Consider the following 25974-nt stretch of genomic DNA (forward strand, 5'->3'; position numbering starts at 1 on the left):
CAGAGCGATGCAGAGAAACGAGGTATGCTCAGTACCCTGCCAAATTTTAGCACATTCTTGGAGAACACAACCTCTCTTTTAACTCCTTTTCCTACCATAAATTTTCCAATGAGCTTAAAGTTTAAAAGAAAAGTTTTCAAAACGACACTCTTTTCCTTCAAAATACATTTATTTCATTTCTTAAAACAAGAATGGTAGAATTTGGCTGGCCTGACTTTAGGGATGGCATTCAACCTAATATAAATACAGAACATGGAGTACAAGTCGTGTTGCATAGAGAAGAAGGAAAGACAGGCTATATAACATCACCTAAATTACAATTCTATCTTCAAGCAACTGAAACCATTGCTGTACTGGTAAGACTTTCATGACCTGTAATGGGAACTCCGACTCCTGCTTAGGGTTTTCTGAATCTGATGCCAATCTTCTTCCAACCAGCTGATTCTTTTTTCCTTTCTCGATTTCCCCCCCCCCCCCCGTTTCAGCCTCAGGTTTCTTCTTATTTAATTTTACATTACTGATGTCTGAGATTTAACTTTTCCCTTCTTCTTTCCACTGAACTGTCTTTCCCTAATCCATTAGATCTCACAGGCATATTTAAAGAAGCTTTAATGGGACAAGGATTAAGACCGGGTGGACAAGAGGTGTGAGTGTCCCTTCCGTTTTGGATAGAAATGGGTAAAACATTTCTGCAGATTCCTTTCCAAGCCTTAGAGGCATTCTCACCATGACGCCCATCTGCTCTGCTTCATAGAAGTTCACTTGCCCTTCCTCCAAGTCCAGAAGCTCACCGATCACTGAATTACTCATCTGCTGCTTCCTAATCCTGCGGTCTCCTTCGCTAGAGAAAATCTCTCCCTGGGACCTGTGCAGAGCCCAGTAGTCCTCCCCAGGACGAGTCCCTTCCTCCTCCTGTCTCCCTTTCTCCCTCACCACCCCCAGCACCCAGTCCTGCTGCTGGCCCACCTCCACCTCCCAGTAGCGTTTCCCAGCTGCAAACCCTTCCTTCCCCACCAGGACAGGGACTGTGGAGGGAGCGTTTGGGCCAGTCGCGTTGCTCTCCGCATGTGGAGCCCCCGGCACCTGGAGCTCCAGGACGCGGCAGTCAGGATTCACAGTGATGGGAACTGGAGGGGAAAACGAGAATCACCCGATGAGCAGGGTGGCTCAGGGACCTCTCTCCGCACGGGGCTATGGCTTGAAGCGTTTGAGGGTCTGAGCGGTCTTGGCGTGATTCAACGAAGAATTTAAACATTCGCCAGAACAGGGCTTGCAATCACTGATGAACCTGAGGCACCTTGGAGCTCTCACAGCCATGTCCTCTTTCGGGGCGCCAGTCCACACGCTTTACCATAAATCTCTCTTTCTCATTTCCATCCGGCCATCCCTCCTCTCCAGAATTGTGTCCACACCCCGCCCCAGACTTTGACACCTTTCAGCAACTCCGTTTCTCCGTCTTCCCAACAGCCACATCCCAGCCTCGCTTCCTGTTAACCAAGCCAGGCATATTCCCGTGACTCCAGCTGAGTCAGTATATCTGTAACATCACGGCATTGTCGTTTCAGGGTAACTGGGACAGATGGCCGCTGCATTTTCACACCCTTCCTCCTGCCTGCTTACCTGCGTGGCTTCTGGCTTCCCAGAAATCTACAGAAAGGAAATAGAGCGGCGTTTTATGAATCTATTGGGTGGTTAGATACTTGTCAACCTACAGTATTTCTGTCTATTGATGTGCAATTATTGTCATTACTGTGATTCTGCCCCAAGTTTGACTTTACTTAATGCACCAGTACATACAGCAATAAAATAAAACTTTTAAGCCACTTATCCATCTCAGCTTTGAGTCGCTCTGAAAGGGAAAGGTGTTCTAGTTATTAACACTTATTTTGTGAGGGTTTTTTCCAAAGTCGGAGAACCCCTAATAATAAAAGATCAAGCAATGCCATGAGTCAGTACGAGGACTTTTTTTAATTTGTGTGATTTAAACTTTTGAGACTTCGTTGCAAGGTGAGGGACACAAACTAGGCCTCCAGAGAAGGTCTGCATTTATTTACATTTAGTAAGTGTTTTAGAGGACATTAAGTCAGCCAGTTGGGCTGCGTGGAGGAAGTTAATTTCTTGGCTGTCATCGTAATGGTTCAGGTGGACGTGATTTGTAAGGAAAAAACATATGATGCAACATAGGTGTCTGTAGCTTTGGTGTAGTTTTTAGGTAAGAAAAACTTCCAGTAAGGAGGATTATTCATAGTCCAGAGAGGTCTTATAGCAAGCAGTGTGACAAATCTCTTGAAGGAGAAAATTGAACCTCGCTGTGAGGAGATATTTACATTGGCTTCACCCTCACGGATGGCATAGTCAGGCTCATCTGAACACTTGCTTTATTTTTTATGGGGTTTATAAAAATGTAAGATTTATACAAGATGTTTTCTTACCAAGGTGATGTCTGTTTTCAGACATTGCTGTAAAAGGATAAGTCAAATGAAAACTCGAGGAGATAACGATTAAGAGGTGAGATCTGAAGGAAAAATTCTATCACTGTGCAAATACTGAAATGATTTTTTCCTTTAAAATATGCCATGTGAAAACTTGCCAACTTAAATTCTTAAAAGCATATGCTGTGGATTGTCCTGGTTTCAGCTAGGACAGAGTTAATTTTCTTCCTAGTAGCTGGTATAGTGCTGTGTTTTGGATTTAGTAGGAAAAGAATGTTGATAACACACTGAGGGTTTTAGTTGTTGCTAAGTAGTGTTTATACTAAGTCAAGGATTTTTCAGCTTCTCATGCCCAGCCAGCAAGAAGGCTGGAGGGGCACAAGCAGCTGGGAGGGGACACCGCCAGGACAGCTGACCCAAACTGCCCAAAGAGCTATTCCATACCATATGACATCATGCCCAGTATCTAAACTGGGGGAGTTGGCTGGGAGGGGCGGATCGCGGCTTGGGAACTAACTGGGCATCGGTCAACGAGTGGTGAGCAATTGCATTGTGCACCACTTGCTCTGTATAGTTTAATTCTTTTAGTATTACTACTGTCATATTATTATTCTTATTATCATTGTTTTTCATTCCTTTCTGTCCTATTAAACTGTCTTTATCTCAGCTCACGAGGTTTTTTTCCTGATTCTCTCCCCCATCCCAGGGGTGGGGGGGGAGTGAGCGAGCGGCTGCGTGGTGCTTAGCTGCCGGCTGGGGTTAAACCACGGCAGGATAAAAGTCAGGTGTAAATTAACACAACTATCCTGCACTGTTTCTATGCTCTAGAGTTATGGCACTCTTTTTTTCTTTTTCTTACCCTTCTTCCCTTAGTTTTATGCCTCCAGTGCTGTCTGAAATGGTGTGCCCTGGGCAGGAAACCTCATGGCATCTCAACAGAATCTAGATATCCTAGTATAAACAGCTGAATTTCAATTCAAATGAACATAGTCAAAATAGGTTGGTATGCAGGCTTAGGTGACCAAATGCAGGCATCTATTTTTGAGTTCTTTAGGTGCATCAATATTGATGGCACTGATAGTATTCTCTTTATTGTGGCATAAGTTGTCTAATGTTATTTGTCTGCTGTCTGTTCATAGGCACAAGCTGTGTGATGTTATTTGAGATGCCCTAAAGTCTCCTGCCTGGCGTTTAGGAGGCCTACTCATCCAAAAGAAGTTGACCTCCAGAAAAGTCTTCACTGTATATGTCCTCTCCAGGTGGGTATCTCAATTGAGGGATGAAGCAGGAAGAGAGGGGGAAGCATGACATGGCATTTTCCTTAGTACTTATTTCGCGTGCAGCTAAACATCCAAGCCAATATTTCTCAGGATACAGAGTCTGAGCCGTACATTTTTGGCTTTGCGATGCTAGTTACGGCTGTTTGAATAATTTGACCAGAAAGTGAAAAAGAACAGGAGCAGTAGGTCAGAGCTTCAAGAAATCTCAGTACAGTCAGCACGACTCCAGGCAGAGAGATTACAGAGAAGCAGAAAAGTATCACAAGCCTCTTAGAAGTAGAGAAGTATTTAACCACTTCATCATACCAATTCTCAAAAAAGACACTGCAGGTGTATTTCCCTTTGTCCGAGAGCATGAGATTTTTCAGGTGGAGAGACACATTTCCCTTATTAAATTCAGACTGAAAAAAATTTGTCCTGCCCTGGTATGTCTCGTCCTCATGAACTGGATTTTGTGTGTGTTTTTTCCATCATAAGTGGTTACATCAATTTTTTTTGGAGTTTCCAGGAAATGTCCACTGAATGGAAAGTCTCTCAGGGATTATCTTAACTTTCAGGGCAGGATGACTCCTTTTCCAATGACTCCAATGACAAGCTTGTCAGGAGGAATAATTTTATACTGGCCTGCAAGAAGATACAGATGTAAATCTTACCTGTCATAGAATCATAGAATAGTTTGGGTTGAAAGGCCATCTAGTCCAACCCCCCTGCCATAAGCAGGGACATCTTCAACTAGATCAGGTTGCTCAGAGCCCCGTCCAACCTCACCTTGAATGTTGCCAGGGATGGGGCATCTACCATCTCTCTGGGCAACCTCTTCCAGTGTTTCACCACCCTCATTGTAAAACATTTCTTCCTTATATCTAGTCTGAATCTACCCTCTTTTAGTTTAAAACCGTTACCCCTTGTCCTATCACTACAGGCCCTACTAAAAAGTCTGTCCCCATCTTTCTTGTAAGCCTCCTTGAAGTATTGAAAGGCCACAAGAAGCTCTTCCTGGAGCCTTCTCTTCTCCAGGCTGAACAACCCCAACTCTCTCAGCCTTTCCTCACAGGAGAGGTGTTCCAGCCCTCGGATCATTTTTGTGGCCCTCCTCTGGACCCGCTCCAACAGGTCCATGTCTTCCCTGTACTGAGGACTCCAGAGCTGGATGCAGTACTGTCACAAATGTTCTCATTAGCGCTTCCTATAGGAAACTGGAATACATACAGATGATAATGCAAGAAAAAGGAGCTATTCTGCTCTGGTAAAAATCGATAAATTGGAAAATGCTCTGGACCGGGATGTTATCTCAAGAGCAAGTTCCATAATCTCCCACTGTAAAGGCTAGTTTACCAGGCAGAGACTGATGGGACAAGAGGACTGGAGAGGAAGATAACCTGTGACGGTAATCAGATCACATCTCTGTAGGTCCATATCAGCATATACAAGCACAGTTCTGTAACTGAAGGCCCCTGCCATCCTCTGCCATCCTTCACCACTACCACTTATCCTAAGAACATAGCGTAACTTCAGGGAGATGCTGCTGAAAATACCGAGCTCAGTCTGTAGACTGGTTCAGAGGTAGAAATGGCATGTCTATCATGCAGAAAGGCTGGCTCATTTCGTAAAGCTGGAACTCACAAAAGGAGGATTTCACCTACCTAATTTCAGCTGTCCATCATCTTTTCACTAGGACGGCTACATTCAGTGATGAAACACACCACCATAAGCACATTTCATTTCAAACGTAGGCTACTTGTTGCAAAATGGTCGTTAGTGAAAAAGGACAAGCTTAGTGTTGAGGTTTAACAGCAAAAATACTAATGGCCCTTTACAGAGGTTATTTTCCCCTTCAGTTCACTACTCTAAAGTGGGAGATACAAAAAGGAACGTAGGCTTTCTCAGCATGACAAAGTGACAGGGTCAGCCAAGCTGAAAAATGGCTCCAAAACAGAGAAGGGAAGCTCCCTGAAAAACAGTTATGGGGGGCCTGTGAATCTATTTATAATCCCATGTTGAAGGTTTAAGTGAGTCTTTAGTATTGCCTAGGCCTTGTGCCATCTGCATGGTTGAAGTGTATCAAGTTTTCGTGTAACGCTACTGTTTGGTTCTGGCTTCAGAAAATGAGTGGAAGGAATGGTGGGTGTTTGCTATATATATAAAAAAATAAGCTAATGCTACAAATATCTTGCAAATAAAATATGTATTGCCAAAAAACCCCCACAAATCTACTTTTTTTTTTTTTTTTAACTTCTAGATCTATCCACTAGCTCTGGAAATTAGATATCTTTTTGAATCAAAATGGGATTAGAACAGAACCTAGATTTACCTGTGCCCGAACGAATTATCTGTAGGAAAATAATGATGGGAAGAGTTGTTGCCTGCTGCAATCTGGCACTCATCGCCTTGCAGTTTTGTAAGACAACAATAAGCAAAACTTCCGGGGCAAATCTTACCAGACTCCTATAATCTTTTCAAGCACAGAACAGAAAATGGGAAGAGCGAATCAAACTAGAGCCATACATTTCTCTATATATCACCGTATATGGAGTGACACAAGGACGAATCCTCAGAGGTGTTTAGGTACCTTTGAGCAAAATTAGGAAAATGACATAATAAGCTGTTTTTAATGAAAGTCAATCAATTAAGTTGTGATTCTAAGACTCGCACTTGGCCACCAGCGAAATATGTTGGATCTTAAGGGTACTTCACAGGCCTGGTCCCCAAGGGTCCATGAGACACTCAGTATTCAGGAAACTTCTAGCCGGGATAGCAGCATTTTTCTAGGTGACATGAGGCTAAATCTAAACCCAATAGGATGTGTCTAACTTCAGGCAGGTGAGACCCTGAGGCGGACAGAAGTCTTTAAAAAGCTCATTAATTTCTAAGTCCTGCTAGAAAGCATCTACTGTGCACTGAAGCTCCATATGTTGTTTCTCTTACTCATACTTGCTTGGTCAAAACTTCTGTTGTTGTTGGTTGGAGGAAGAAGCTAGGATTTCTAGAAAGGATCTTCAAAAATGCCGGAAGACAAACAATAAATTTCTACATCGTTCCTGTTTCGAATAAAATGCTTACACGTTTCTAACACTAGCAGATGCACGTGCCGTTTGAAACCATGGATTCAACTTGGGAAATTCCTGACACATTGGCTGTCAAATGATTATTCCGGGCCCATACAGTCAGTAAAAGCAGCAACGGGTGAGATTCAACTGCTGTATATGAGTTAAGTAAGTATGTTTGGATACTTGGAGAGAAATACGTAGGTAAGATGAAGCAACCTATTGATTGCTGTAAAGAAAGTCGGAGAGGATACACTGGCATGTGGATTCTAGAGGTGTAAATTTAGATGCACAGAATCTCACCCAATGTTTCAATAATTTTTTTTCATATAAAATGTAAGTACTTTCCTCCACCCAGAGCTTTTCATGAGAACTCTGAAAAAAATTAGACCAACCTAGACTACTCCTATCACTAAACTCAACGTGGGAAGGGACTGGTTTCCTTAGAGCCCACACCATTTCTGTTCATATGCAGGTCTGCAGGACACGCTCGGTGCTCACTTCCTTGCGAAGGCTGACCCATGTGCATCTTTGCTTTCCTAACAAAGGAGAAGCATGAAGCAGTAAAGAGTCGAAAAGGAAGCTAGGGATTGCGACTGCAGAATGCCAAGCCTGTTGTCATAATCTGCACTCATTCATTGCTATTTCTGTTGAATGATTAACTATTCACGCATATGCAAACTTAGCTTTTCCAAGATCTAGAGTGAATGAAGGAAGAATGAAAAGGATTGAAAACTGCAGCGAAGCTACAGAGGCTGCTCTGCCTTGCTGTCCATTTATTTCTGTTTTACTCTCCTCCAAGTAAACATAAAAGCTCTCAGACACAAGCCAAAAATTATTTTTAAAAAAGGAAAGACAAAATAAATGCCACAGATTTGCACCATTCACCAGCTGGAAAATTTAGCAAAGATTTATTGCTTGCACATACATGAATGCAAAAATCTGTATCCTCTATACTGATTATCTGCAGAATAAATCTATACTTGAGTTGTACTTCATTAATTAAGATTATCTATATCATGGTATATATAATAAGTCATATTGGTATATACCTACCAGACAAACACATAACAAGCCTATATTTCTGACACAAAAAGAGCAAATAAATTTGCTTTCATAAGTGGAAATACGTTTCAGAATCAACACGTTGCAGTCCTCAAACCAACCCCATCCATCACAACAGTTTCAGCAAACTATCTTTCGAGCAACCTAGCAAATAACAATTAGCATTTCAGTGACTGATTTCTTTAATAAAGGTTGCTAGCAGGTAGCATCTGATTCAAAATCAAAATCATAGATCAGATTTGGGCATTATCCACTCTTAAGCAAGCAGACTGTTTTATTCATTACAGTAAGGCAGTAAATAAAAAGAAACTTAAATGATCTTTAATAAGAAGTTCATTAAAATGGCACCCACAAATGACAGTAATGTATTCCCACTGATCCAGGCAAGAAAGAAGCCTTTTTAATCCCAAACTGGAATCATTCCCTGGAGGCTGTAAATAGCAAACCACCAGCTCAATATTCATGCCAGTCCCTCCAAAAACCTAATCATGCGCAATTCTGTTTCAGCCAGACTTTAATTCCTTACCTGAATAACAAGATCCAAAGTATCCATTTTAAATTCAGCATCGATTATGGAAATGAGGAACCTTTGGCTTGTATTACCTGAACATAAGTACTTTCCTTTTCCATATCTATAGAGGGGATAGACTTCACTAATTTCCTCACTAAAGCTTCCAAGTATTGAAAACTGAACTTCCACTGTGAGCAATTTTTTGCCCTTGGGTCCAATATTCCAGCCGATACTTGCAGATACCAACAACCTATAGTAGGAGATATCCAAAGGCTTGATTTGCCTACACACCTAGATCCAAAGTACAGCAAGAGGATTATGTTTCCAATCCTTTTGTACCTGTGCAGTGCAACTCATTTTCTCGTATGGCTTTCTGACAATTAAATAAAACTGAGAAAACAGCATGAATGGGAGGCAGAGAAACCAAAATGGGGTGTTGCATGAACCCATTACCCACCAGGATGATTTGAAGTTAGAAGTATGAATATACAAGACAGAGACCAGGTAGGAAACCACAGAAATTTAGAAACTGGGCAACTTAGAACTTTAAAGTGCAAGACCTTATGATTCAATTACACCAGCTTGCTTTATGTGTTAGAGAGAGAGTTAAGATCTGTAGTGAGCAGGAAAATAACTTGATTTACAAGACTCAGACCCTTCACAGAGAAAAAGACTAATAAACATCTAAATGGGGCTCAATTCCCCTTCGCTTAAACGTGGGATGGATTCTGCATAGAAAAGTGTTGCAGGCATGGAGCCACACCTCTGTTTAAAACTCTGGGGTTTTTTATGGCCCCCAGGCAGGATCGATCATGTTGTAGAGCTGCCTGTCCCTCCTTTGACTGTACAGGGAGAATAAATAACCAGCTGAGACCCGAAACCTCATCTTCAGCCAAGGTCACAGTAGCTTAATTGCACCCGGGGAATCCAGGTGATTCCTTTAATCAGGTATGGTGGTTTATCATATCGTCAGATGAATCATAACTCAAACTCCACTGTCTTTCACAATCTAAGGAAAATAAGTGTTTCTTTCACATGAAGTTTACCTCTGAAAATGCAGGCCCCTCTCTCCACAGACATGGCATTGAGGACCATCCTGAGAAGTTAATGAAAAGCTAAATCTTGACACATTGAGGTGGGCTCCCATTATCAAACTTTTGACCAAACCCTGCAGTTTTCTGACTATTTGCATTTGTTCCCTCACACGCTACATCCTCAAAAATACTCCAGAAATGTTTTTAAAGTTACATGTACCCCATCTTTATGCAATAGAGAGCTGGGAACTTAGAAAGAGGTATTGCTTTCACTGGATGTACTGTAAAAAAAGCTGTAAATCGTAACTTTTTTTCCTAAAGAGTAACTCCTCTGCTGTGGAAAAGAAAGTACTGTCTTACTGCCTTGTTAACTGAAGGGATTGGTTATTTGCTAATTATGCCTCCAGTGTGCAGTTGCAGTTCTCTTACAAAACCAGCCAGCTCGTATTTTCAGAAGCACTGCTAGATTAGGCTCATACTAGATGATACCAAAATAACACTTTGTTGTCTATGTCAGATAGCTGCTGCTGAGTAACATTAAAATCTTCTCAGGAAGTTACGTGTTAGGCAGAAAAGACTTGCTGTCAATACTTCTCCCTGCTAAGTCCAAAAGTGAGTTTGCTTTGGTGACGTCTCCTTTTGTTTGAGAATTTTTAGACTTGTTTTCTAACGATTTGTAATGACACCAGACAGTGCAGCAGAAGTATTAGAGTTCAAAATAAACCAGTTAATTTTCTCAAAAATCTAGAATGACATCATATTGAAGCGTTTACATTGTTGCAGTTTCAACTTGTTTTCAGCTAAACAAATTCTAGCAGGAAGCCCAGACAGTCCCACCCTGTGTCTTTATGAAGCATATCTTTTTTTTCTCCCTGATCAACAAACAAAGTGACTAAAACCTTTCTGTCCAACAGGTTTCCTTTCATATATCACGTTTCTCATAATGCCAGTCATGTATATCAGGAGAATTTGTCAGACCTAAAATATTCCTGCCTTAATTTCTTCAAAGCTGAATCAAATTCAGCAGAACCAGGGAGTTGTGCCTAAAAGGTGTACGGACTTTGGTCTGGGTCATTAAAAATCTCCCAGGCAGAATATTGCATTCCTGGGCATTGGTGGCACCATCCAAACCCGGATGATATGGGGAGTCCAGCTGAGATACTATGGTGATCTCAGACAACGCTTCCTCCAGCTGCATCCCTAAGGAAGTTAATTCATGCTTTCTATGTGCCCATTTTCTAGATGGGGTCATCACTGATGAGGCTGCAAGATGGACCTGCGGAATTCACCTCGTCAGTGATGACTCCATCTAGGAAATGTCAAGATTCAGATGAAAAAATATCATATTTTGCATTCTTGATGTCATCATAGGCTCCTTTATTCAGCAGGTTCATTTTCAAGCAATCTCCTCTGCGCTTTTTTCAGTTTTGTCTCTGGAAAGACCATTTTGCAAAACTCCTTCCAAAGCCTCCTTTGCTATGCGAGTGTAGGATTTAACACAAATGCACCAGTACCAGATGTCGTGGTGTAAAGAGAAAAAAAAAAATGTTTTTCTTTAGTTATCTTGGAGGGTGTTTGAGAGTAGGTCCAACTGAGTGTTGAGCAAAAGTCAGCCTTGAGTGATACTCTTTCTCTTTGTATCAAGTGTGCCAGTGGAGGTTCCTAGGAGGTTATTTTATTTTATTTTCCCAGACAGCATTTCAGCTAGCTCAAGAACTCCAGCTATGCAGTTACTGCAGGGAAATAGATCATGACTGTAGCCCTACTTCACAGATTAATTCCCTTGGAATAGCACAAACACTTGACTTTCCCCAGACAAATAAGCAACTGTTTTCATAGACCTTACAGAAACTTCATAGCCCTGAGAAACTCCACTGCTCAATCAAATTCCTATAAAATTGATCAAATTAGCCTCAAAAGCTAGGAGTATAAAATCATAGAATCATAGAATGGTTTGGGTTGGAAGGGACCTTAAAGATCATCTAGTTCTAACCCCCCTGCCATGGGCAGGGACACCTTCCACCAGACCAGGCTGCTCCAAGCCCCATCCAACCTGGCCTTGGACACTTCCAGGGACGGGACGTCCACAGCTTCTCTGGTCAACCTGTTCCAGTGCCTCACTACCCTCACAGTGAAGAATTTCTTCCTTACAGCTAATCTAAATCCACCCTCTTTCAGTTTAAAACTATTACCACTTGTTGTATCTCTACGCTCCCTGATAAAGAGTCCCTCCCCATCTTTCCTGTAGGCCCCCTTTAAGTACTGGAAGGCTGCTATAAGGTCTCCCCGGAGCCTTCTCTTCTCCAGGCTGAACAACCTCAACTCTCTCAGCCTGTCCTCATAGGGGAGGTGCTCCAGCCCCCTGATCATCTTCGTGGTCCTCCTCTGGACCCACTTGAGCAGGTCCGTGTCTTTCTTACACTGGGGGCCCCAGAGCTGAACGCGGTACTCCAGGTGGGGTCTCATGAGAATGGACTAGAGGGGGAGAATCACCTCCCTCAAGCTACTGGTCATGCTTCTTTTGATGCAACCCAGGATGTGATTGGCTTTCTGGGCTGCAAACGCACATTGCCGGGTCATGTCGAGCTTCTTGTCAACCAACACGCCCAAGTCCTTCTCCGCAGGGCTGCTCTCAATCCACTCATCGCTCAGCCTGTATTTGTGCTTGGGATTGCCCCAACCCATGTGCAGGACCTTGCGCTTGACCTTGTTGAACTTCATGAGGTTCGCAGGGCCCACCTCTCAAGCCTGTCAAGGTCCCTCTGGATGGCATCCCTTCTCTCCAGCGTGTTGACCGCACCACACAGCTTGGTGTCGTTGGCAAACTTGCTGAGGGTGCACTCAATCCCACTGTCCATGTTGCCAACAAAGGTGTTAAACAGCGCCGGTCCCAATACCGACCCCTGAGGAACGCCACTCGTATGAAAGACATGGGTACAGTTTGCCTTTGTAGTCTTTGTTTCCACAGTCATGCCTTTGTTTCAAGAAATAAAAACATCTGGCAAAACATCTAATCAGTAGGTTTTGAATTTCCATGACAAAAAGAAAGAAAACCAGGATGAAAGATACATCCCCCCCCCAAAAAAACCCAACCCAAACCCCCAAACCCAAAAAAACTCCAGAACAAAACATACTATTATACTGCCACACATAAAAGCTCTGGGACATCCTTTTTTCAAGAATCTTTGGTACAATCTGGATATGGAAAGAGAGACAGCAGTCTCCTGAGAGCACTAAATGCTTGTTCACAGGATGGTCAGGAGTCAGAAAAGCTGAAGGATAAAAATGAGAAGAAAGTTGACTGAAATTGGTTTTTGATCTTCAACAGGACATAAAAAGATCAATATGGAAAAAAAATCCCCAAACTGCTGAGATCCAAATATATTTGCAAACAGAGGGAAACACCTGAGCGTGTGACAGAAAAGAAGTACCCTGCCAAGTAGTTCATGACATACTTGTAAGTCTTAACTGCAGTGCTTTCTGGCTAAATGCTGGTTGAACGGAGAATGATTTTGCACAGGAGAATGAGGAGGAACATCCCTACCTTTTTCCAGCCAGCAGTGTAGAGAGATGAATTGGGAAGCAAGAAGCTATTTTGGTCTTGCAATATGAATCTTGGCAGCTACCTTTTCCCCAGTCATAATGCCCAGTCCTCTTTAGCCTTATTGGATGTGGAAAATGCAATCACAAGCTTCAGTGGTAATAAAGATATGAGGACAAAGGTTCACAACAACCATATCCCATAGAGAAGTCTTAAGGTTCTTACTATTCAGGTAAGAAATTATACTTTTGCTAAATCCATTAAGAAAACCCATTGAATTTTACTTGAATTAACAGGTATGGATTTAATTGGTTGCACTGACAGGAATGAACCTGCCTGCTGTAGATGCATTATTGCCATTTTCAGATGGGAATACCTCTCTCTGACAGCACTTGATTTTGTCAGTGATTGGAGATGTGAGAAAAAACAGAGAAAATCAGAGGAAATCAGGAGCTGTTCTATCTGTAATTAAGTTGCGTTGTGCCCTTTCAGCTCACTAGTCAGTTTGAGTTACCTATTTTTACTGTAAGTATGCTGTGAGCATGGATTAGTTCAGCAGTGAGTTGAAAGCAAAGATCTTGGGAGGAAGTTGGAGAGAGTAACATTTGTTAAGTCACAAGTTTCTCTTTAAAATGCTGGTGTAAGTCAGCAGAGAGATCAGTATAGTGACATTGCTCCTGGGAATTTATCCCTGAGGTTGTTTGCAGTTTTTTTACTATACGAAAAGAGGGTGGGGGGGGAAGAGTAGTCTGCTAATATCAAAAGACAAGATGAAATGCTTTAGACTCCTCACTGAAAGGAAAAAAATGCCAGTGAAAGTAATAAAGAGTTTCTGGAAGACAAAGGTAAACATAGATGAGGCAAAGAGTGTATTTCTTTTGCACCGTTTATGTGGTTAAATTTGACAGGGAGATGAGGAAAGAAAAGATGTCCTGCAATCCTCTTTGTCTTTGACAGCACCAAAGCCATTATCTGTAAGGTCACTCATATTTTTCCCTATTATTTTATCTCTGCAATTACGCTTGTTCTTTTGCATTGAACATGTGAAGAGACTGAAGGAGTCACACCGGAGTTTCATCTGGAAGCTTTGCTTTTGGTCCTGTGGATGATTAGGAAGCCTGGATATTGATGGGTTCCCCCTTTTGGTGGCTGGCAGCTATTCACATACTGACTTTTCAACACAGATCATGCCTGGTTACAGGTAAAGATAGTTCCATTTTGAATGTATTTTAATAAAACAGCTTATTTCTGCCTAGGTTCACAGAAATGTAAAAGTCAAAAATAATGGGTACACATCTTTCTTCTTTTTAACTTAGATGACATAAAACATCAAATTAAAACACCAGATAAGACCCTGGTGCAGTCTGATATGTGTTAAGCTACCTGAGATATCTGCATAGGCTGGAAGATATGATAGGGCTGCAGGAGACTTATAACCCTCTAGACTGGTGGATGGAGGCCAGCTGGGAAGCTCCAGGGTAACTCGGCACTAGACACCTAGGTGTAGCCAACTGAATTGTGCCCTTAGCTGCCTACGTTTAGCGTCCTAGAAGCAGGTGTCTGCATGCAAGCTCAGCATCTAGGATAAGATTCAGTTGCTCATGCATTGGCATCTACTGGTATTTTAGATGCTGTAGGGTCTTCTTCTTGCTTCTTGATGTTCCAGAATAGAACAGACCTACCATGTAGGTAGATCTGTTAACTAGATGATCTTTAAGGTCCCTTCCAACCCAAACCATTCTATGTAGCCTGTGTCACATTTGCCAATCCTGTGCCTAAGAGTACCTCAGGGCATCAAAGATGGATGTTCAAGGAACTTGTCGTGGTTTAACCCCAGCCGGCAGCTAAGCACCACGCAGCCGCTCACTCACTCCCCCCCACCCCTGGGATGGGGGAGAGAATCGGGAAAAAAACCTCGTGAGCTGAGATAAAGACAGTTTAATAGGACAGAAAGGAATGAAAAACAATGATAATGAGAATAATAATATGACAATAGTAATACTAAAAGAATTAAACTATACAAAGCAAGTGGCGCACAATGCAATTGCTCACCACTCGTTGACCGATGCCCAGTTAGTTCCCAAGCCGCGATCCGCCCCTCCCAGCCAACTCCCCCAGTTTAGATACTGGGCATGATGTCATATGGTATGGAATATCCCTTTGGGCAGTTTGGGTCAGCTGTCCTGGCAGTGTCCCCTCCCAGCTGCTTGTGCCCCTCCAGCCTTCTTGCTGGCTGGGCAGGAGAAGCTGAAAAATCCTTGACGTAGTATAAACACTACTTAGCAACAACTAAAACCCTCAGTGTGTTATCAACATTCTTTTCCTACTAAATCCAAAACACAGCACTATACCAGCTACTAGGAAGAAAATTAACTCTGTCCTAGCTGAAACCAGGACAGAACTCTATCCTACCCAATGAAGAGACTTACTGCCTACTCTAGAATGAACTGAACAGACTATTGGCTAGATCTCCATTGATTATAGTAGGAATGTAGTCAAGTCAATGATTGAACTGGAAGTGGCAGGTCAGTGGCAAGTCTCTCTCTCAGTTTATTCAAAGGTGGCAGTTTTGCTTTTAGTCCTCTTGATGATTAGGAAGCCTGGACATCTGTTTTTGGATTCCTAGTTCTGGACCTGAATCCCACTCCCTGTGAGTTAGTCAGGTGCCTAACCACAGACGCCTAGTGCCATGGTAAATGCTTTAGTGTACCTGAGGTTTCCTGTTAGATGAGCTGGCAGATGTGACAGAAGATCAGCATAGACTGGGGCCCTTGGGGTTTGGTCAGATGCAATCTTGTACACCATATGAAGTGACATTATATTTAATATTAAATATTTCCTTGATGTTTCATGGTAGATTTTTAACTTGCCGTAGAATAAAGTCAATGTGACTTTGACTTCTTTGCAAATCCATGTTGGTTGCTATTTATTTTGTTATTTCCAAGAGCCTTTTTTCCATTCTGATATCCTCCTTGGAACTGAAATGAGAATGACCGCTATAAAATGTCCTGGTTTTCCCTTTCACTCCCTTTCAAAGATATATATTGTGGGTGGGATTCATCTCATGTATCTTTAGAAATCTGAAAGCTGCACATCTGACTTCAGTATAGTGACCCTAGACTTCACCCTTCAAAGAAAAGATCTGGAAGAGTCATTGGCCCTTTAACAAAGGCTGATCTCTGAAGCTGCCTGTTTCTCCCCATTTATTGCAAAGGGAACCTAGGATGTCTAGCTCAGATGTAGATGACCAAATCATCGTATATGTGATTCAGGCGCCAACATGTAAATGTGTAGTGTCCTTCTAGGTACTGCTGTATTCTGGTCTGTTCTCCAGCTGCTCCTTCACACAAGTGCAGATCTGCTGCAGGTCGTATGCCACATCTACAAGCACCATAGGGATGTCTTGCATACCCTGTGACATTTCAAATGATACTAGGTACCAATGTTTGGGCAATTGAATCCCACCTTTGCTTTTTTGTTAGATAGATCGTGTATTTGACCTTTTACAGACTTCTTAGTGTTCACCCATTTTCCATGATTTCTCCATAGCCATCACTTCATGGCCATGAAATTGCTTAAGTTAGTGTTCAGAGTACTGAAGGATAAACTCCATGAACCTCACATAATGTGAACATTACTCATCTAAGTAATCTGCCATGTTATTTCTTTAGTTTTCTTCTGGATTCCTCTCCTATTGAGAGTGATATTGGTTCTATTGGTTGCCTGATGTAATGCCCTGAAAAATGTGATATGGACAAACAGAAACAACTGCCATTTTATCTTTACACAGGTCGACTTATTAGCTCTTCTCCTAGTAGTTCCATCATTGGAGTCATTGGAGAAAGCGTCGTTCTGCCCTGCCACGTGGTAGCAGATAACATTCCTGAGGTATTCTCTGTCCAGTGGATATTTCATGAACAGTCTCAAAAAATAAATGTGAGCAGATATGATGGAAAGAATAAAAAGGAGAAACACGATGAGAGATATCAAGGCAGAACAGAATTCTTCCACAGTGAATTTAGAGCTGGCAACATGTCTCTGCACTTGAAGAACGTCAGGAGCTCTGACAAAGGATCATACACTTGTGTCATCTCTTTCAATGACACGTACCATGATGTGTTGATTGAACTGCAAGTGGCAGGTCAGTGGCAATTTTATTCAAAGATGGATCTGAACAGAAACATGTATATCCATCGCTGAGGGAGTTATACTATAATTTTAATATAATTTGACACACAAACTGTCTTCATGGAGGGATGTGTTTGATTTGAGTCAGTTTGCTCTAAATTAATGGCTATATATGATATTTGAGGCAAGTTTTAGTTCTAGTTTGAGATACCCGTATTGAGGTACCTGACCACGTGCAGCTGTATGTGACCTGAGAATACAATCTCCCTTCATACTCAATGAAAGCCCAGTCAGAAAGTTCAGGGAACCCTCCAATTTTTCAGCTGATCAATGTAAAGTTAAATTTAGATCTCTACTGGGCAATCAACCATTACTGAGCTGGTTGTCCAGAGTTTCTCTATGGTTAGCATAATCAATTGGTCCCATCCTGATATCTCACTGCTTACCTTGCTGCTTGCCCACAGCAGGAGAACAAAGCAGTGGGTAGGCCTTCTTTGTTCCTATTTCTATTTCAGTGCGTTAATAGATACCATCTTCATGGGTAGCTTCGGTTCACGTGGTTGGCTTGGAAGTGGACATATGTTCCTCCGTGCTTTCCCTGCTACACAGGAACCAATTTCCACTAGATCGCTATTGTGGCATCTCATATTGCAGCCAGATTCTTCTGAAGATGTCTTCTTAGCTTTAAAACTCCAGATGAAGGAAAGGTTTAACATCTAAGTAACACTATAATTTAGTCTTCTGAGATCCTAAGTATAAACAATAGATTTTTTTCAAACTGTAGGCCAGGTCTGTACCATGTCAGTAACAGTTTTACTTGAAATGATTATCCTGAGACAGTAATACATTCTGTTTTGAAGGGCAGATTGCACTAGTTGTTCATAGGCTTCCTGTAATCCATTAATTGTCGTAAGTATATGGATTTTTTTTTCTTGTTTTACAAAATTCTGGGAAGTTCCACGGGCAACTTCATTCCAGAATAGCCATCCCCAGCTAGTTCTGTTTGCTGTAATCTCCATTAAATTGTTCCTTATTCTCAATCTGATAGACTCTGAATTGCTGACCATTAAGAAACTTCCAGGTCCCAGTCTCTGTCACCGTTTAAATTCAGAAAAGTCTTTCTATGTACTTCCGTACAAATATATATGCAAAAAGGAAGTGTTGAATTCAAGGTAAAGCAGACAATTTCCTGTTCTCAGTACTGGTTGAAATGGAGAATATGTATGCTTTTTCTTAGCTAAAGGTGGTGTGCCTTCCATTTTCCTGAAGAGTCACATGAAGCAGGGCATTGGCCTCACCTGCCATGCAGCTGGATGGTTCCCTAAACCTGAGGTGATTTGGCTGGATGGCCAAGGACAGGTCCGGAAGGAACTATCGACCACAAAGATGACGATGATGCCTGCAGGCCTATACAGTGTTGCAACTTCCATGAACCTAAATCCGGGCTCTGACATGGAAGTCTCCTGCAGGATAGTCAACAATCTGCTAAATACAACGAGCGAGTCCCGAGTCCTGATCTCAGGTGGGTGAGCTCTGTAGTCACCGGCTTGTAAGATTAAAAAGACAGACTGTCTAAATAGCATAAGTCCAATTTTTATGTCATGAGCTGGCCTGAAGATGTATTCCCAGAATCAGTGTTGGGAAAAAGTTCATGAGAGCTGCAGTCTTCTTCCACCTTTATTTCCAGTTGACTGCACAGCCTTTGACAGTACCCAGTAAATCAATTTTTCCTCTTAAAAAGGAGTCAGGTAGTATCAAGACTTTCTGTGTTCCCTTCTTCAAATTTAAGGCAGCCAATTTGTTGGAGCTGAATTAAAATGGATTAAGAATACAACTGTAGGCACATACAAAAATGATATATTTCCTTAGCGATGGTCAAGCACTCTAAAAGCTTTCATTATCCAGAAACAGGTTACTAGGCCATTTAATAAGATGTGCGCTGGTGGGTTTCACAGAACATAGCTGAAAACAATAGTTCCAGTCACAAGAGTTAAAGTGATAATTTCAACATCTCACAGATGTTTTTAGCCTATGTTTTTATCTTCCCTCTTTTTAATATGTGCATTATTGTGTAATGGTGGTGCGGATAATGTCGTGCCTCCCTGTACTCTGTAGAACTTTACACATTTCTGTTTGCTGGGTATATAGACAAGCATCAGGGAGGTCTGAAGCCAGCCTCGTAGGGCTGGACCCCAAAAAGAACTTCAGCGCCACAAAGCCAATGTCTAGGTCTGGAAAGGGAACTAGAGTGCAGTGTAAAGGTCTGGAAGAAGTGTGTGAGGGAAGTCTCTTTTGAGATCGCATCAAGAAATCCCAGAACACTGAGTGTGGAGGTACCTGGAAAGAGAAAATAGGAAACGGCCAACATGGGGAATGTCTTAAATCTTATTCTCCTTCTTGGCTTACGTACTATATTTGGCAGGATGAATCAGATATTCATTGAATCCCATTAAACAAGAGTGAACATGCCTCTCTTGTCCAGTGGTGATGGTTTCTTCCTTCATTCCATCATCTGCTCAGTTTAGTATGAAATGCAACACATCTGTGAAAAAAAATGAGAGCCGGTATTGCTGCCTTTCTCGTGACTCTTGAACTGGAGGTTCATGAACAGGGTTCTCATGGAAGCCTGTCTAACTATCTCAGACATCTCTCTCATAATTCTGAATCTGATACTCAGAGGAAGAGTCTCCCTGGATTAGTCCTGCTGGGGAGGGCTAGATCTCTTCTTCAGTAACATTACTAGCAAACTTCAAGTAAAATACAAATTCACCATCTCCTCAGATGTACTGACTGCATCCTAAGTTATAATTGTCTTTATGTTTTAATCATTAATAGAATATAACTCTTTTTGGTCATTTTTACAGATATTTTCTTTCCCTCCATTTCAAAATGGCTGATTACCTTACTGGTAATTTTATGTCTTAGCATGGTCCTAATTTCCACTGTATTTTCTAAGCTGAGAAGTAAGTATTCCTTTGTGTGTTATCTCAGTCAACATACAGAAATATCACAACGGTTCATATTGAAATCCATGACTGTAACAAAAGCTCACAAGCAAAATCACCAGTGATTGTTTAATGACCAAATTCAGGAAATGGAACAAAAAAGGGGTGGGAAAGTACATGGTCTGAACAAGGAGGAATGCAAATTGCATGTCTGTACCTCAGACAGCTTTAGTTCTGACAAGGGGAGCTCTGTGAGCTAAACTACATGTGTAGTTCTCTTTCTATAATCATTGGGGAGAGAACTCCAGAGTGTTGTCAATGGCACTAGAGCCTAAATGACAAATCAGAGAGCTGATTTCTGTCAGTATTACTCTACAAAAACATGCAAAAAAGGTTTTTTTGCTCTTTTCTTAACCAGGTAACCACAAGAAAACAGTTAGCTCAGGTAAGTAATGAGGAAGAGGAATATGAAAATTATGACAATTTGTAAGTTGGAAGGTTTATTTATATTAAATTACAGAAATAATTAGCAGCTCTAGTTGCATCCAAATGTTTTGTAGTTTTTAATTTTATTTTTTCACTGCACAATGTAATAAGTTCCTGTATGAGTTTTTTTCATTTGTGCTTTATAAACAGAGTCTGTTTCCTTCTTTCATTAAGCTCTAGTCATTACTATGTGCTGACTGACATACTCTACCATGTCATACATATTTAAGCTTTGTTTGCAATTGTTCAAGAGTTAATTCATTGATCAGAAGCATTCCTCAGATCCTTTAGAAGAGGAAGAACTAAATGAATTAACCAAACAGTCAAGAGCAATTCAAGGATCCAACCCAAGGCCATCTCAAGACTCTGAAAGCAACTTACTCTTTGAATACATCTGTTTGGTACTCACCGCCTATGTCTGTACTTGAAAATAAAATGGACCATTTGGCATAGAATCATAGAATGGTTTGGGTTGGAAGGGACCTTTAAAGACCATCTAGTCCAACACCACTGCCACGGGGTGGGGGGGCATGTAGATTGTGCTGAACTTTCCTGCTCACCAGGACAGAGTATTCGCACTCAAGCCATCTATTGGCAATGGCCCTCAGCTCGTGTTGTCACCTAGATGATAGCTGCTTATTGTTTGGGAGAGTACTAATTGACCCATGCCATAACCATAGCAGGGACAAATGAATTGCGTGAATAATTTTATTCCCTGAGGCACATCTGGTTCTGTTCCCTGACCAGGTTTGGCAGTTGAGGATACACACGTCCATGGGGCCAGAAGGGATTTATACCTGGTCTCCGAACGTCAGTTAGGCTATGGTTGGGACAAGGCTTACCTAGGAAGGACTGGGTGTTTCAGAATGCTACCTGATTTTTTGTGAACTCCATTAGAAATGAGACATGTCTTGGTATAAAAAACAAGAATTCTTTGGACTAAGAAGAAGCCTTGGGAAGTTTATTAAATTAAATTAAAGTTTTAACCCCACTTATTTCTGTTTGTACATGAAGTACACTGTTGTATGACAAGGGAAGTTTACAAAAATAATTAACATTATGATTAATTTTCTTTATTTTTCAGTGAAAGCGAAGATGGAAATGGAGGAAGGTAAAAGTCCTTTGCATTTGAAATGATGCTAAGATGTTCAGAGATCTCAAAGACATAAATTCAGGGAAACAATATTCGAATGTTGATTATCAATATAGTAATTACAGGAGTGGCAGTCCTTTTCAATATTAAGGAAACAGTGACAACCACACACCATATCCCACATGAGGTCTATTCCCTAGTGAAGACTGCAGATGTTTACAAGGAAGTAACATGGGCCGGCAGTGACCTTTTTGAAAACTCAAACCAAATCCCTGCTGTTGGAAGGAAAGCTCTTAGCAAGCTTCTAGCACTCCTTCTCTTCCTGGTGACCACTCTTCTGCCTTTTTCAAGGTTATTCAGACCTACCTTCAGTTAGCTGAGCGGCCCTGTAAACCCTGTGAACTTTATTCGTGGATCTCCACTGGGAGCTTGGATGCCTACGGCTCAATCCGCTTATGTACATACAGGTGCCTTGGAGCATTTGTGATGTCCTTGGTCATCCCACTTATCTCCTAGCTGCCACCCTGGAAGGAAGCAGATACCTCATTGATCTTTGTATCTGGCAGATACAATTTAAACGAACAGAGCTTCTACAGGAGACCAGAGATCTTTTAGAGAGACATCTACGTGGCACTTGGGGTACCCCAGGGCATCTCAAATGCACTAGGTGCCTATGCATCTGAATATCCCTCTTAAATGTGGTCAGTTAAGGCATGGTCTAAACGGGCTTTGAAAGAAGACCTCTCCCAGCAATACGTATAAGTCTTGTTCCCACCCTGCTTAACGAGTTTTTAAATAATAACTTCATAAGTTATCTAAATACAATAAAGTTGAAATAGTGTGATACATTCGTGGGTTAAATTGTTGAATTGGATTTACATGTATTTAACTCAAAGCAGCTGACAGTGTAATCCAAGGATGGACTTGCTATATGGTTATGGGGTTCGGATATTGGTATTGTTGAGTGCATTAAGCCACTCTGTCAAAGAGCTTACACTGATGTCTGTGTACTGTCTTTTCTAGAAAAAAACCAACTGAAGTCAATGATAGGTAAGATGCTTTTGCTGTTCATTGTGTTTAATTGTCTTTGTGCTAAAGTTAACGTCCACGTTTTTTTCTGGGTTGGTTGGTTTGTTTGTTCTGGTCTGATTACTGGGTTTGATGGCACTGTTTAATGTGGTTAAGCATTTAAAATGAAATGCAAGGCTCAGCTGAATCGAATCATTTTCATGTGAAAAACTCCAGGCATAGTCCGAGATATTTACTTTTATTTCCCGCCCCCCCCCCCCCCCCCGAAGAGAAAGGCTTTAAGTATTGTAGAATTTTTGTGTGTGTGCTTAGCTGTAAAACAAACTAACAGAAAGTGTGTTGGAATGATGTGTTTCCTACAAAAGTGACACAAATTTAAGGCTTTATGGAATGCAGCGCAGAAGTCCACTATATAACTTTTAACTTCCAGTTTATATCCGATAAGTACTCTGTTAATATTATTTCTTTTATTCTATGTGCTGAATTTTCAGAAGGAGAGAAAACCAAAAATCGAGCAGGTAAATCTCATTTTCTTAAAATATTCATTGAGAATGCATGTCCAGCCTCAGTGAAAATAAGCTACTCTGTTTAATTAGCTTACTTTTATTTAAAATGACTCCTCAGAAATGTTATTAGAGGTGATTACATGGCAGAGACCAATGATGTTTGCTTTTCTACCTACATGTGCAGGATGCATTGTGCCTCAGACCCTGATGACGGTCCACTTACATCTCTCAGGGCTCTGCATTAGGTTTCTTCTCTCTCTTGTGGTTTCATAGAATCATTTAGGTTGGAAAAGACCCTTAAGATCATCGAGCCTAACCCTTAACCTAGCACTGCCAAGTCCACTACTAAACCATGTCCCTAAGCACCACGTTTCAGCTGGACACAACTGCAAATTTCACAGAACCAAAACTCTCAGCTCAGCTTTCTCATCCTCTCCTTCCCCTCTTCTCACGTTACTAAGAAAAAACTGTAACTGCTTTTACCCTGCAAATTTAATGACAGAAATCTCCCACAGAAGTGTACACACTGTTCCCATAAGGAACAATGGTGGTGTAATTCTAATGTCTTTCTCACAACTGTTTTTTCATTTTTGCCTTGAGTTTTTACGTCACTCATTTATGCTATTCCTTTTCAGCAAAGTCCAAACTGAAAAAACGCTTTGGTAAGGAAACACACTTTATGTAAATCTGACATTCTTGTCAAGTTTAGAAACAGTAAGACAAGTCTTCAGGTTCGTATGTCTATGTTATCCCTGGATTTGAAGCCAAGTAATATAATGAAATATCAACCTATGGAGAGGAATAATCTCCTATTCCATGCTTGGGGGTTGTCCGGTTTTGAAAAGCTGGAACAAAAAAGGAAAAGCAAACAAGTGTTAGTGACTGGAATATCTTTCCCTTTCAGGTCGACTGAAAGCAGAGCTGGGTAAGCAGTTTAAAAATACTAGTGATTATGCAGCATGCTCGTATTGGTGGGTAAAGAGGAGAAAGGCCAAAACTGATGCAGAATCACAGTGATGACAGGAATTGCACATTAGTAGTCTCAGTCTGAGAAGTATCTAACTGCTCTATGAAAACATAACACAGTAATGTCCATTTTCTTTCTGTAGATTTCTGGGAAGCCAGAAGCCACGCAGGTAAGCAGGCAGGAGGAAGGGTGTGAAAATGCAGTGGCCATCTGTCCCAGTTACCCTGAAACGACAATGCCATGATGTTACAGATATACTGACTCAGCTGGAGTCACAGGAATATGCCTGGCTTGGTTAATAGGAAGCGAGGCTGGGATGTGGCTGTCGGGAAGACGGAGAAACGGAGTTGCTGAAAGGTGTCGAAGTCTGGGGTGGGTTGTGGACACAATTCTGGAGAGGAGGGATGGCCGGATGGAAATGAGAAAGAGAGATTTATGGTAAAGCGTGTGGACTGGCGCCCCGAAAGAGGACATGGCTGTGAGAGCTCCAAGGTGCCTCAGGTTCATCAGTGATTGCAAGCCCTGTTCTGGGGAATGTTTAAATTCTTTGTTGAATCATGCCAAGACCGCTCAGACCCTCAAACGCTTCAAGCCATAGCCCCGTGCGGAGAGAGGTCCCTGAGCCACCCTGCTCATCGGGTGATTCTCGTTTTCCCCTCCAGTTCCCATCACTGTGAATCCTGACTGCCGCGTCCTGGAGCTCCAGGTGCCGGGGGCTCCACATGCGGAGAGCAACGCGACTGGCCCAAACGCTCCCTCCCCAGTCCCTGTCCTGGTGGGGAAGGAAGGGTTTGCAGCTGGGAAACGCTACTGGGAGGTGGAGGTGGGCCAGCAGCAGGACTGGGTGCTGGGGGTGGTGAGGGAGAAAGGGAGACAGGAGGAGGAAGGGACTCGTCCTGGGGAGGACTACTGGGCTCTGCACAGGTCCCAGGGAGAGATTTTCTCTAGCGAAGGAGACCGCAGGATTAGGAAGCAGCAGATGAGTAATTCAGTGATCGGTGTGCTTCTGGACTTGGAGGAAGGGCAAGTGAACTTCTATGAAGCAGAGCAGATGGGCGTCATGGTGAGAATGCCTCTAAGGCTTGGAAAGGAATCTGCAGAAATGTTTTACCCATTTCTATCCAAAACGGAAGGGACACACACACCTCTTGTCCTCCCGGTCTTAATCCCTGTCCCTTTGGAGACACTGTAAAAGGAAATTTTGAATCAAATGGGTTGTAGAATCAAAGTTCTCTGCCAAGAGGTCAGAGTTGAGAGGAGGGGAGACTAGAATGGCTTAGGACATCAGTAATTATAAAATAAAGAGAGTAGGACTGGGGAACAAAACAGGAAAACCTGGAAAAAAGGGAGAAGTAATGAGAGAAAATTATAGTTCCTCAAAATAGAAAAAAAATGCACTTTGAAGCAAAAGATCTTTTTAATATTATTTGTTCTCAACTAAGAGAACAGAGAAAGCCTCTAATGATTGCTTTTTGGTGGAGAATATTCTCAAAGCTGTGTGTGAATTCCTAGACATGTATAACCATCACAAAAAAATGCACTGTTGCAAGTAAGTCCAGGACAAAGAGAAAATTTCCTTAATTGTTCTTTCTGAATGATCTAAGAAGAACAGGTATGAAGAAAATCAGTGCCTGAAGTAAAAAAGGAACATCAGAAGCATTTGACTATTTAGTTAATCCATTCAAATCATTATGATTATTAGGGAATTTAGTCTTCTGCCCTTGTAGAGGCCCTGATACATTCTCTGTTGTCTCTTTAATTAGAACATGGTTGGGCGACAAGGATGTATTTTTTTTTCCCATTTCAATGTGGTTTTTACTCCTCATCAGTGCAACCTTGAGCATTTGTGACAACTGGATGGAGGTAGCAACGCGCTGGTCCAGTAGCTGCCACCTCAGGGAAAGATTATCAAT

At 41.8% G+C, this 25974-nt stretch overlaps 1 protein-coding gene and 1 pseudogene across 1 annotated transcript; one reads left to right on the forward strand and one right to left on the reverse strand.

The window, feature by feature from the left end:
* Positions 1–597: 597 nt before the first annotated feature.
* On the reverse strand, positions 598–6096 carry LOC127028807 (uncharacterized; annotated as a pseudogene).
* Positions 6097–14035: 7939 nt separating this feature from the next.
* On the forward strand, positions 14036–25267 carry LOC127028792 (butyrophilin subfamily 3 member A2-like). The gene is made up of 12 exons (XM_050914486.1): positions 14036–14108; positions 16698–17048; positions 18273–18557; positions 19900–19998; positions 20399–20425; positions 21551–21577; positions 22583–22609; positions 23080–23106; positions 23730–23756; positions 23999–24019; positions 24204–24230; positions 24724–25267. Exons 1-12 carry the CDS (start codon positions 14036–14038, stop codon positions 25251–25253), a joined length of 1521 nt encoding a protein of 506 aa, XP_050770443.1. The 3' UTR covers positions 25254–25267.
* The last annotated feature ends 707 nt before the right edge of the window (positions 25268–25974 follow it).

Source organism: Gymnogyps californianus, unplaced genomic scaffold, assembly GCF_018139145.2.
Source record: "Gymnogyps californianus isolate 813 unplaced genomic scaffold, ASM1813914v2 HiC_scaffold_43, whole genome shotgun sequence".
NCBI lineage: Eukaryota > Metazoa > Chordata > Aves > Accipitriformes > Cathartidae > Gymnogyps > Gymnogyps californianus.